General features: G+C 52.5%; 1 protein-coding gene across 1 annotated transcript in view; it reads left to right on the top strand.

The window, feature by feature from the left end:
• The window catches only part of LMF1 (lipase maturation factor 1), a gene marked incomplete at its 5' end in the record, with an annotated part of 107,934 nt that overhangs the window by 41,362 nt on the left and 52,899 nt on the right, over positions 1–13,673 (top strand). The window contains one exon of the mRNA XM_006766207.2: positions 12,026–12,174. Coding sequence (XP_006766270.1) covers positions 12,026–12,174 — 149 coding nt within the window. The remainder of the gene's footprint in view (positions 1–12,025; positions 12,175–13,673) is intronic.

Here is a 13,673-nt window from a genome sequence, read left to right as displayed (position 1 = left end):
CCGCCCTTCTGGGGCAAGACTTGCTTCAGTGGGGCTTTGGTGTTCACTGAGTCTGCCCCCTGAGTGTGTCCCTTATGGATCTGAGGAGTTGTAATCTGGATGGTCCCACTCTGACCACTGGGTACAATGGCTCTTGGATCTCTAAGCAGGTGCTAAATTATCCTCTGCCTGAGGCTGTCCAGCAGGAGCCCAGCTGTGAAGCAATGCAAGCCACTGGGGGCCTTGGGCCTTCTTTGGGATATTCTGGCTTTCTCTGAGCCAGCTGCAGTTTGTTGGGTAATTTTAGATTGCAAAGGGCCAGGCCATTCATATGCAAAAGCCTCTGGGCACAGGTTGGTGGGGGACGAGGTCTCAGGGAATCAACAGGGCAGAGCAAACAGCTATGGCTGATCCTCAGTCCTGCCCTAAGATGCCTCTTGGTCTCAGTGTCCCGGTAATTGTTGCAAGCACCTCTGAGAGAAAGCTGCACTCGAGTTCCACCCAATGCCAGACAGTCCAGTTTCTCCCCGTATGAGTCTGGGTCTCCAGAGACTTACCCGAAACTGGAGTCAGGGCCATCAGGAGCTTGTGACGCCCTCCCGATTGAAAAAGACAACCTTGTCCTCAGTTGCCAGCCCTTTCTGCGTGCGCCTCCTTACCTCTGCACTTTACTTAGTCTCAGTGTGCTTTTCTCTTTCCTTCTAGTTGTAGAATTTCCACTCAGCCAGCCTTTCTGTGATTCTTGATGATGCCCGTTTTGTCTTTTAGTTGTATTTTTGAAGTGGTTGTACGAGGCAGCAATTTCAGGTGTTTACCTATGCCGCCATCTTGGTTTCTCCCCCGTTCCCTCTTTCTTATGTGAACACTGATCTAGAGCAAATCAGTTTTCTCAGAGAATGTGGCCATGCACAGGAACCAGGATCCCTGCCTCTCTTCCCTTGGGCCCCACATAATGCCCTGCTCTATTTGAGGGCTACGCTTCAGGGCCATGGTCCCAGGCAGGGGTCCGGGGATGCAAGCCGCTGCAGGCTGTGAATGGTGACTCCAAATCAGAACACAGAGAAGATCCTCTCAGTCCCATTTCAGTCTCCAATTCATAGTCTGCTCGGGGAAATCAGGAACTGAACATAGATCCCCTGTGTTGTTTTAGAAAAACATTTTTAATTGTTTTTAGAGTGAGACCTGAATAGTCTGATTAGACTCACCACTACAGGCAGCGGCATCCCAGCTCCCAGATATGCTGGCTTTCAGCTGTTCTAAAGACTTATTTCCATACTCACTATAAGTTTGGCTTCTAGAGCAAATGGCACTTTAAAAAGTTGCATTTCACAATTTGTTACAGTTCATGAGAATTCCAATGGTCAGTTTTAAACATCCCAGGCAGAAGATGGGAGAGTTTCCTGCTTGTTTATTTTTCTTTAACTTTTGATTACGAGAATTTTCAAACAAATACAGAAGTAAAGGGAATGGCATCGTGCGCCTCCGTGTATCATCTCAGACTGTCAGTTCTCCAGCACATGCCTATCTTTTATTTCCCGACCTTCCCTTCTGCTCTGTTGTTTAAAGTAAACCCAGGCATCCTGTTACTTATTTACAAATACTTCTTTATAGACCTCTAAGAGATGGGGTCTTTGAAAAACCATGTAACTATAGTACCACTATCACACCTAAAAAACTAGCATGAATTTTTATACCTGAACCGAATATATCAACTATAATTGAAAAATAAATTTTTAATTTTATTTATTGATTTGATAGGGAAAAAACATCGATTTGTTATTCCACTTATTTATGCATTCATTGATTGCTGAAAAAAAATTATAATTAAAAAAATTAGGGTGAATTATATCAAATATTTAGCGAGTATTCCAGTGTTGCCAGTTGTCTCATGAATAAATGCCTTTCTACAGCTGGTTTGTCCACGTAAGGATACAACACACTTGATGGATGTGCCCTTCTAGTCTCTTCAGTGCTCCTCCTCCTTCATGTTCTCAGCCATGGATTTGTGGGCAGAGCCAGGGAGCAGTGGGCTCGCCCTGTACTGGCTTACAGCGGTTTAACTATAATGTGCCTACATGTGGCATTTGGGGAGACTGGGGGCTGAATATTATCCTGCTTCTGATTCCCTATGGTGTTTGAATCTGTAAGTTATGTTAACACTTTTGTTCTGCATTTCTCTGTTGTCTCCTTCTAGGATTCCAATTGCATGTATATCAGACCTTTTGATGATGTTTCACCAGTTCCTGAGGGTCTGTTCTTTTGTTATTCTTTTTTTTAAGTCTCTGTTCCTCAGATCGAATAACTTCCGTTGAACTATCTTGATAGTCACTACCTTTTATTCTCTGTCCTCTATTCTGCTATTAAGCTCATTTAGTAAAATTTTACTTTCAGATACTTTATTTTTATTTAGTTCTGTCTCTCTGCTGGGTATTCCCATCTGTTAATGCCTTATGAGCGTATTTTCCTTTACACCCTTGGTTATGCTTATTATAGATGCTTTACCTTGTCTGTCTGGAGCTTGCATTGTGGGTGCTGCATGAATGGAGAATGGACATAGTGAGAGATGAAGTATGTGGAGTGGTGAAAGTATAGCTGGGTAGGCAGTGCCAGGATGGACTAAGGCCCTGTTATAAATGTTACATTCAGGAAAGGCCTCCCTGCGAAAGTGGCATCTGACCAGACACTTGACAAAGGGCCATAGGGCTGGGCACCAAGGGCAGAAACTTAAGGTGGGCCTGGGATTCCAGCAAAGGAGAAGGTTCCAGGGCAGAGCAGATAGCAGGAGGACGAGGCAGGCACTGGTCAGCTTCATCTTTTCCCTGCAGGTCTTTCTGTGGTCCCTCACGTGCTCGTTTCCTGTGTTAATTCTTGTCAGCTCACTTAGCTGAAACCTGATCCTTCTAGATGCCTGAGAATGTCACTGCCCCTCCCCAAGTCGCTGAACCACCACCCAGGGCTCCTTTGAAAGGGACCTCCGAGCAAGATTATAACTGTCAGAAGTGCCCACCAGGTCCTGGTTTTTGTGGCTAAGATGCTTGGCCCTCTCTTCCCTGTCCCCATGGGGTGCACACACTGCCCAGAGTGGGTCTGTGGGGTGGGCTGCCCTTCAGCCACCACCCCAGCCTCTGGGCCCAAGAGCTGCCTGTTATCACTGGCCTTGCTGGAGGGCCAGAGACAACTCGCTTTCAATGGGGTGTGAGGTCGGTCAGCAAGGTGCGTCCACTAATTAGGGCATGTGGATAAACAGGTGTGGTGAGAGAGGAAGAATGCTGGCTTATCCACTGCACTGACCCCCAGAGGAGACATTGTCTATGTGGGCCAGAGGCTAGAGGACCACCCTGACCTCTGACCTATGCACATGCCAGGTGGAAGTGTCTGACTCCTACTTTACTGGTGAAGTGACCCTCCCCATTATTTCTTACAAATATGTGTGTTCATGTATTAACTGGATATGTTGGCCTCTCCCATAAGCCAGGCCCCACCCTCTCATGTGACAAGGGTGTGCCCATCCACAACATGGAGGATGCCCGGAAACCAGGTTCGCTAAGTGTGTGGGAGAAGCTGTGAGGGAAAACAGGTCATCCTCCAAGACTATGTGGGGTGAGGGTGACACCCACTTCCCGGGACATGGGGGCCTGTGTGCTGACAGCCCACTAAGATGTGGGTGAGGGTAACCCCTTCTGTGGTCACCAGGGTCTTTCATGCTGACAGTCCACTAAGATGTGGGGTAAGGGTGAAACCCACGGGCACTGGGCCCTGGGTGGTGACTGCCCACTCAAATGTGGGGTGAGGAATGAGGGTGACACTGACTGTGTGCCCACTGCCTGCCTGCCTGCCTCGTCCACCTGGTATCTGCTCTGCCCTGGGATCTTCTCCTTTGCTGGAAGCCCAGGCCCAACTTAGATATCTGCCCCCAGTGCCCATTTCTGAGGGCACAAGAGCCCTCTGGGCATGGGGCAGGAGCTCCCAGCTGCCGTGCTGGAATAGACTGGCCCGCTCCACCCAGGGCCTGTGGACACAGTGCCTCTGAGCAGACATGCCTCCGGGGATGACCGAGAGGAGGGCCAGGTCTGCCCTGTCCCCCTCAAGCTGAGTTTAAGACTCAGCAGCCTCCGTGTGGTCAGTGGACGCTGGACAGCACAGATAGAGCCAGAACGTTCCCGCTGTCAGCCCTGTGGGCAGCACTGACCGTCACATCATTGGATTCTGACAAGGCACTCTGAGGCAAGCTTTGGCTAATTTTTATGCACAAGAAACAAAAGACAAAGAAATGGTAATGTGCTGCGCCCTTCAGCCTGATATATGTTAAATATTTGGAATATATTAACCCTAAAAAATCCGTTGCTAAGTCTAATTTCCGTTGACAGGAAGCATTTTCATATTTATCTAAACCAATGAGCTAGCTAAGGTCATTACTATAGATTTTGTTCTGGGGCTAGCTGGTGACACCTGCATACATCTAAGCAACAGGGGACACCTGGGGGTAGGAAGTCTGGTTGCCACAGTAACCGAGCATTAGCCCGCACCATGAAAAGTGCAGTGGACACGGAGGGTCACTGTGTGGGTGTGTGGGTTGCACGGGTCGCTTCCTGTTCCCTGCAGTGCCCGAGGACATCCTCAAAACATATATTAACAATTTGTTAAACGCCTCATAGTTCGGAGCATGCAATTTAAAATGATTTTATTTAAAGCGTGAAACCTTTAACTTGCTCTTTCAAAAATACCTTTGCTAGAAAATGCGTTCTCATTTATGATCTGACCCCTGGCTGAAATGTGAAGTCCTCTGTGGCTGGCTGCTTGCCCAGCTCAGGCTGGTTCTAGAGATTCCTGGGCAGACCCTGTTCTAAGCGGGTCCTGTGGGCCAAAGTGGGGACATAGGAGGCTCCAGACCAGGCCCGGCAGGCGTGAGTGGGGCCAGGCTGGGAGGTGGGCAGGAGCAGGGCCTCATCTCTGGAGGGGAGCTGACGTCAGCACCTCCCTGGCCCCTGAGTATAAAGGATGGTCCTCGTCTGTCCTCCTCGGGCAGGAGTGGCTCTGCCAGGTCACTCTGACCGCCAGAGGGGTGAATGGGCCTGGGCAAAGCCCTGTGAACGGCGCCCTCCCTATAGGCACATGTGTGGTGCTTGGCTGTGGCTGGTTGCCATGGTGAGTGTGTGGAGGGGAATGTAAGATGGAGAGAACTATGTGAGCCGTCCGAATACAGATTCCTGGCCTTGCTGGATAGGCTGGGCAGGTGGCTGGGTGGCCTTGTTCAAGTCAAGAAAAGACAGATGCATCTTCCCCATGACTTGCTAGACAGGCACTTGCTCACGGGATGCTATTTTTAAACGCTTTCAAATTTTGTCTTAGCCTCCCTTGTGGGGTTTTTTTTACCTGATCTGGAGTTATATTTTGTCTCAGTGAAAGGCAAATGTTCTGGCCGATCGGTTGGCGGAGTGCGCCCCTCGCAACAGTGGTCTTTGCAGCAGTAACTGGGCGGTCAGCAGCTCTTCCAGGTCCCGTCTGGGTGAAAGAAAGCCTGGCAGGCGAACTGGTTCACGGACAGGACGAGGGACCTCCCTCTGCTTCCGGCTGCTGTGCAGTCCCAGCCACCCCCGGCCCGGCTCACAGGGAGACACACTGCAGCAGAACTGTCCCTTCCTCACTTATCCAAGGCTGTACCCGTGGAGTTGGGGCTCCAGCTGGCCCCCCACCACAATGCACTCCAGGCCTGATCCTTTGCGGTGCTTCTGTGTAGCAGGGTCTCCACGCTTGACCACCACTCCACCTGCAAAATGCAACTTTCCTTACGTGGCACTACAGTTACACATGCTGAGTGACAGTGATAAAAACTCTGAAATTTGGTTTGGAGGAGTGGTCATGGGAGCACACAAGCAGAAACAGCTTGGAGTGGTAGGATTTGTAAAGGCACAGCCTGAACCCTGGGCCAGCTGAGAAGAAAGGCTCCTCCCTCGACCAACCATGAGCCTGCAAGACCTCCCAAGGCCGAGATAACAGGCCACATCTTTGAAGGGAGCTTTCTGCTGCATTATCACAGAAGTTACTTTCCCCGGAGTCAGAGACACACAGAGAAGCAGGGCCCTCATGTGTTCATGACCACAGACAAGGTCAAAACATCCCCTGGGACTTGGGGCCAGTGCCTGCCTCCCTCATCATGGCACAGCCTGGGTGGCCAGGCCCTACATCTTGGGCAGACCCAGGTGGCCCTCTGTACTTAGGGTCTGCAGAGGCTCCCACTGTCTGCAGTTCGCTGAGGAAGGGCCAGGGATTGGAGTGAACAGCACCGCGTGTCGCCATGCATGAAGTCTGAGCTGCCCACCTCATCCCACCATTTTGCTGACCAAGCTCTGCCTGCTCCCCTTGCCCAAACCTCCCCAGGAGCCATTGCCAGTCCTTCGAACCTCACTATGTGCGGTGAGGCCAGGATGAGGAGGTGAGCAGAACCTAGAACCATCCACCATCACAGAGGGGGCCAAGGACAGTGCTCCTTCGTTTGTGCCCCACCCATTGACCTGCATTACCCATCTCGTGCGTCGGCTCCCAGAGCCTCCCTCCCCCTTACAGCAAGCTCTGCATTTCTGCAGAAGCTGGTGCTATGTGACAGAGCAAGGTGCCACCTCTGTGTAGGGAAGACAGGGTCACCTCATCTGCATCAGGGGTGCTTTCTTGTCCCCGAAACTCATTGCCATGTCAGTGACTGCAGACAAGATCTGGTATGCCACTCTGGAACTTTCCATCCTAGCATGCAACCCATAAAGATTAAGGAAATAACTTTTAAGAGCTCCCGTGGTCTCCAGGGCATCATTAGGAGCCCCCGGCGGCCAAGGGCGGGGGCTCAGTACAGGAGTGACAGCCCGTCAGGAGGGAAGCGCTTTTCTCCATTTTCCCCGATTTTAACGTGAAGCTAATGGGTTCCTACTTCTAACATGGATGGTGGCTGTCATTTCTGAAGGATCCATATGTGCAAAATTTAATTACTCTTTCTAAGTAACTGTAATAGTTTCAAGGAAGGTAACGAAGCCTCAGTTGGCATTTTCTTCTAGAGTGGCCGTGCTGGCAGCTTCTGCCCCTGAAGCAGTGTTTTAGTTGCCTCCTCCTTGGTCAGCGGCGCTCAGCCTGTTGGGTGTTGTCTTTGCTCCTGGGCGACCTCTGAGCCCCCAGCCCAGCGGCCCACTTGTTGGCTGGAGTGTGTCCGCTGGCTTCCCCCCTTCTTCCTATCCAGAGCACGGTCAGAGCCAGGGCAGTGCCCTGCTCACACTGCTCATCCTGAAGGCGCCACATCGCCCACCCGTTTGCCAGGGTGCACGTTGCCACGCACAGGTCAGGCCTCTTGGTGGTGAACTTTCTGGGTCTTCAATAGAAAACATCTCACTTGCCCTGAGTAGATAGAAGAGAAACATCGGCACCATTTTTACCTCAGATTTATTGGAGAGCAGATGCCCCAAGCTGGGCCAGAGGAGTGAGGGACCCCACAAGTCAGGACTTGGGCCTGGAGGCCAAGGGTCCAACCAAATTCAGCATGTTTTATGGGACCTTTCCTCAGACTTTGCGTGCAGCTGCCCTGGCAGACACAGGTTATGTGCCCCGTGCCAAGGAGTTTTATTTAAACTCACAAGCCAGTAGGAGAGCATCCAGCTGTTCTGACTGTTTGAGTCTACGCAGGCATGGCTGGTCCCAGCTAGCAGGACACCCAGGCTGCCCACAGACCACAAGATGAGGGGCTGTGGCCGCCCTCAGACCTGGATGCCATGGACGACGACGCTGCGTCAAGGTTCACTAGCCCGTCAGGACCAGGCTGGGAGAGCCCGCAGCTTACCCTGGTCTGGCTCATCCCCACTCCTGCTGCCTGTCCAGGACGTCCCTGGGAGACAGTGGGCAAGTTAGCTGTCCCTCGGAAAAGGGAGCATGCAGCACGACCCACACCCAGTGGTCCATGGCCACTGTGCCTGTCAGTGTCTGGGCTGGGAGCACCAGTTCCTCAGGCCCACAATTGGAGGTGTTTTCCCTTCAGTTTTATGTGGACATTTTCCAAACGCGGCTGGTTGAGGGCTGGTTGTGTTATTCAAAATGAGCCAGCAGCCGTAGAGGTGGAAGTTCCAGAAACAGGCAGGCGTAGCTCATGGCTTCCTTGTGGGCATTTGCTAACCATCACCCCAAAAGCCACTGGCAGCACCATCACCCCAAGACATCCAATGGAACAGAACCTTCCAGGGCCACCATAATTGTGTTGCCAAGTGAAAGGGCCAAATATGCTCCCCCCGCCCCCAAAGACTGAGCACAGGCTAAACGGCGCTTACACTGAGTGAGAAGCACCTAGCGGAGCCTGTGGACAGTCGTGAGCACGTCTCAGCCATGTGCTGTGTGCGGGGCCATCCGCAGGCGCACGGACAGCCTCTCCGCCACAGGAAGCCGCCAGGGCAGCGCACTGGGCATTTGTTTTTCTGAGGACGCCCCCCCACCACACTGAAGCGGAGAACAATGGCGTTCCTTGTGCAGGCAGCACAGCTGCTGAAATTCGACTAGATCCAAGCAAAGAAAGCAGAAGCAGGTGGGTCTACAGGCGACCCTTTCCTCCCCAGCTGCATCAGGGAGTGCTGATGGCCAGCTCCAGTGAGAGAGGGGGCAGGTGGGAGCAGAGGGGTCCTGCAGTAGGAAGCCTGCGCACTTTGGCTTCTGGGTGTCCACTCTCCCAGGCACCCCAGCAGGGTGAGGCACGCGTCAGTAGCTGACCCTCTGCTAGTACACGCACATCCCTAAGGTGACAGCGTGTCCCATCCCTTGCCTACCCTGTCACCTGCTTCCTGGCACTTAGACGGTCTCTGGGCTCTGCCATTTGCATATCACTTTGATTGGTGTCACTCAAACAGCATATTAAAATTCAGTTCATTACATCTGTGCAAAGTGAGGTGACAATTAGAGACGGCAGGCCCGCACCCAGGGAAGGCTCTGCTCACCCACGTGGGGTCTCAGAGTTTGCAGGTGTTTGCAGGAGCGCGAGCGAGGCAGGCTTTGCACTGTGGAGTGGAGTGAGGACCTCACACTTGGGGTGGTGTGTCAGTTCTTCTAGGTATCCTGGGGGGGGGTGTTCCAACCTGGCTATCTCTCTGCTCAGAAGCCCCAGCTCTGCCTGCTCTGCCCACAGGGCTGTGTGAGGCACGGGCCTCTCACCACCAAGTGGAGGAGGGGGGCCTTTGAGGTGTTTTCTCAAAAAGAGGGCATGTCCGTTCCGTAAATAAGCAACTCCGAGCCGTGACTGTCACCACTTCCATGTTCTGCGTATCCTTTGCTCATCCAATCACATGTATTATAAATGCACCCCAAGTGAAAGAAGTTCAAGTTTAATGAAAATTATCTTGAGATAAAATTATAGAAATTGGCATATGTAACAAAGTTCGTTTTTTTCCTGGCTAAGAGAAGAGGAGTGTGAAGCAAGTTGTAATGCAAAGGTTTTCTAAAACCAAAATAAGCAATTGCTCTGTGTCTGAAATCTCATAAAACTAGTGTTGACACTTTCTGCACTTTCCCCTCTTGAACCTCTGAGGGAAGCCACTGTGTGTGTCCAATGCTGGGTGCGGTGCAGGGGGCCTCGGAGGGGCGGGACTGGGCCATATGGGCATCCCATGCATCAGTCTCCCCTTCCTGGCCTTGGCCGGAGCGCCCTGTGGCTCAGCTTTTCTCTCCATCAGCTGACAGCGGTGCTATAGGACCCACCACGGCCGGTGGTGCTATGCTCCGCCTGCCCACCTTGCCTTGGCCCCCAGCACTGTTCAGGCTTCTTTCTGCTTCTGGAATCATCTCCCCAGAGACCCTAGCAGCGGGCACATGGGTCCACTGACAGCAGCTGCTCATCCAGGCGAGACCACCTGCCCCTCTGGGCGGTGACAGTCACTGTCACCCTGTGTCAGGCATGCCGCACGCAGGCACTGCATTGCTGCAAAAGACCTCTCAAAAGAACACGTGAGAGTAAGTGGAATCCTGCCATCCCGCATGTAACGAAAAATTCCAAACTACAGAGAGTTTCGAACAGCCGTACAGTGAAACCTATGCGCTCCCCGCCTGGACTCCGCGCTTTCGCTATGCTGGCTTCGTCCGTCACATGCCTGTTCATTGCTCAATTCAATATTCAGTGCCCCTCAAAACAAGTTTCAGGCCTGAAGGCCTGTCCATCAGCCCTAGAACTAGGGCACAGGATTCGTATAGGTTTGTGTCTGAGGCAGAAACGATGCCCAGGCCCTCAGGTTCCTCTGGTGAGTCTCGGGGAGACTCCATGTCCCCCCCGGCCCGCCTCTCCAGGCAGCTGTGTTCCGATTTCTTTCACCTGCATCAGTTTTCCTCATTCTATCGATTTGTATAAATGGAACCACAGAATATGTACAGAATATGTAATGCAGCATAATATTTTATTAACAGGAACTTGTGCAATATGCAAAAAGCAGTGCATGTTCCTTTTGAAGAGCCCGGTTTACAGCCACCTAAAGCTGTTCTGGGTTGGGTGACACTGAGCAGCTGTTTGCACAGTGGGGCCAACTCAGTGAGTTGTTAGGACTTGGAATGCCATCTCCTCTGCGAGAACGCGCTTTCGGGTGCACTACACTCACCCGCATGTCTCACATGGGATTCCCGGCAGGAAGCATTCGCTAGCACCGCTCATGTCGAACCTGGAGAGCTGCGGCCATAACGGACTGAGCCCACGTGGGGCTGACGCGAGGCAGTTTCATCTGGAGCCTCCATCACTTGCTCCTGCTTCTCCCCTGACTTCCTCCCGAACCTGGGGCAGACAGGGGCCGTCACCTGTACTTGTGACTCTCTTTGGCTTCTTCCCTCACTTGGGGAAGACGGGCTGTGTCACCTTTACTTGTCCTGTGTCTCCTTATAACATCCTCACCTAGTGCAGGTGGAGGCCATGTCATCTGTACCTATCCTGTGTCTCTGGCTTCCTTCCTCACCTGGACAGATGAGGGCCACGTCACCTGCATCTCTGACTCCCTGTGGCTTCTTCCCTCACCTGGGGCAGACAGAGGCTGTCACCTACATCTGTCCCATGGCTTCCTTTGACTTTCTGTCTCACCTGGGACAGACAGGCGCTGTGTCACCTATACCTGTCTTATGTCTCCCTATGACTCTCACCTGGGACAGTCAGGGGCCATGTCACCTGTACCTGTGACTCCCCTGGCTTTCTCCCTCACCTGGGCCAGATGGGACTATGTCACTTCCACCTGTCTTGTGTCTCTCCTGATTTCCTCTCTCACTTGGGGCAGACAAGGGCCATGTTACGTGTACTTATCCTGTGTCTCCTGTGACTTCCTCCCTCACCTGGAGCAGACAAAGGCCATGTTACGTGTACTTATCCTGTGTCTCTCCTGATTTCCTCTCTCACTTGGGGCAGACAAGGACCATGTTACGTTGACTTATCCTGTGTCTGCCTGTGACTTCCTCCCTCACCTGGAGCAGACAAAGGCCATGTTACGTGTATTTGGGGCAGACAAGGGCCATGTTACGTGTACTTATCCTGTGTCTCTCCTGATTTCCTCTCTCACTTGGGGCAGACAAGGGCCATGTTACGTGTACTTACCCTGTGTCTCCCTGTGACTTCCTCCCTCACCTGAGCAGACAAGGGCCTGAGTCAGCTTTGCAGTGAGAACCTCACATGCAGGTCTCTGGCCTCCTCAGTGCACGTTGTCGATCCTGGTGAATGCTCCTCAGGGAAGAATGCATCGAGTCATGACTGCAAATGCAAGCCTATGAATGGAAGGGGCCTCTCCAGCCCCCGTTGGCAGTGTGCGCTCAGCATGAGGCCGTGTCACATTTGCAATGCCCTGAGGACAGGAGGCAGTGGTCTGAATGCAGGGGCTTGGCTCGGGCGCTGGGGCACAGTCCACAAGCTGCCACCGAGGTGCTTCTTGGCTGTGGGCTGGCACGCACTCCTCGGTCATCCATCCATCCTGTGTTCAGGACTGTTAGGTTAAGCTGAATTGGGTGGGGCTGATTCTGTAGAGCATGTCCCCCTGTGGCTAACATGGCCTTTTGTTCTTACTGTCACCGTCAGGATGGGAGTCCCAGCTTCTGGAAACAGGGTTCCTGGGGATTTTCCTGTGCCCTCTTTGGACTCTGTCTCGACTGCCCAGGAAGACCCCCACGTCCCGGATCGTTCTGTGGGGCTTTCGGTGGCTGATTTTCAGAATCATGCTCGGAGCAGTAAGTAGAACTGTTATTTGTAATATTTGGGGGGAAATGTACTGTCCTCCAGTCGCTCGGGCTGGGCCAGCTGGGCCCCTTCTCCTTCTTTCTGTGATGTCCAGTGCCTGTCACTGAGCCCTGGAAACTCCATTGGCTTCCCTGGTCCTTCACACGACTGCTTTCTGTGCACAACGACCGTGCTCAGTCCGTTTCACGGACTCGTGGGGTACAGCCTCTCAGTGCTGCTTTCTCACCAGCCTTCCCGAGTTCTCTGGAATGTCCGAAACATTTCCCATCACTTTACATCAGTCAGAAGGGCACCAGGTCACCTGAATCCTCAACTGGAGACAGCCACGCTGGCTTCCCTCTGTCTCTGCCTGGTAGTCTTTGCTTTTGGATGCCATGCTCATGGATTTGGGGGATGGAAGGGGGGTCAGCTGTTCTCTTTACTCCAGTGTGGCCGTTGGGGGCACTTGTGTTCTCTGTGCTATGCTCAGCCGGCTGCTCGCCTGTGTTCACCTCTTACGCTTTCCTGCTCAACCCTGGAAACTAGAGTTCCTTAGCTTCCACCGTCTACAGAGCCTCTGAGAGTGCATATCCCACTTTTCACTTCACCAGCAGTTGCCCTGAAGTTTTTGAGAAACAGTATCTGAGCCTTAAAATGAGGAGCGCCGTGGTTCCTTCTGACTTCCAGCTGTAGGCAAGAGAATTTGGCAGTTTTCCTTTCTTTTTCACTCTCTCTTCTATTAAGTAAGTAAGGTCTTAATTTTTTATTAAAACATTATAAAATACTAAATTCTCTTACATTGGAAACCTTGCCCTACAGATATGCTAAGTGTATGTTGGCTTTAAGTTTTCCCTTGGGGGACAGTCACAAATGTGCAGAATTGTTGGGGGATGGGGCAGAGAACTTGCTCCTGACCCACCTGAGCACAGGCCGCTCCATCCATAGGGACCACCTCGCTGTGTCCCCTCTGGTCCTGACGGTCCTCAGTCTCCCCGCTCTGTGACTCGACACTGCTCTGTCCGATGTGCCCCTGACCAGCCTGAGGTGGGCATCCCTGCCAGGAGGCTCTGCACGCCCCTCCTTGGGGCAGCACCCATCTGTCCCCTCACTGACTCCAGGGGGCCCAGCTGGTCCTCTCAGTGTCACTTTTTCCCCACAGTGTAATTAGTAAGCATTTTGTGGTGAGGCCTCTAAAATCATGTGCTGCCCCATTTCTCAGCAGATGTTCCGTTTCCTGGTATACTTTTGGCTGCGAGCCTGCACTCCCGTGTGCCCTCTGTTCAGCACAGCCCTTTTACCTCACTGAGGCTGTCGCTCTGTGATGCCCTCGTTCCCTGTCTCTGTTTTGTGCTCCGTCGCCCTCAAATCCTGACCAGTTGTTTCATGCCCTCAAGTCGGCTCCGACTCCTGGTGACCCTGTGAATGAGGGATGGCCACAGTGTCCTGTCCTCAACAGCCCTGCTCAGCTCCTGTAGACTCAGACCCCTGGCTTCATCCGTGGAGTCAGTCT

Source organism: Myotis davidii, unplaced genomic scaffold (assembly GCF_000327345.1).
Source record: "Myotis davidii unplaced genomic scaffold, ASM32734v1 scaffold100, whole genome shotgun sequence".
NCBI lineage: Eukaryota > Metazoa > Chordata > Mammalia > Chiroptera > Vespertilionidae > Myotis > Myotis davidii.
The sequence above is the reverse complement of the archived record's forward strand: the minus strand, read 5'-3'. Positions and strand labels throughout refer to the sequence as shown.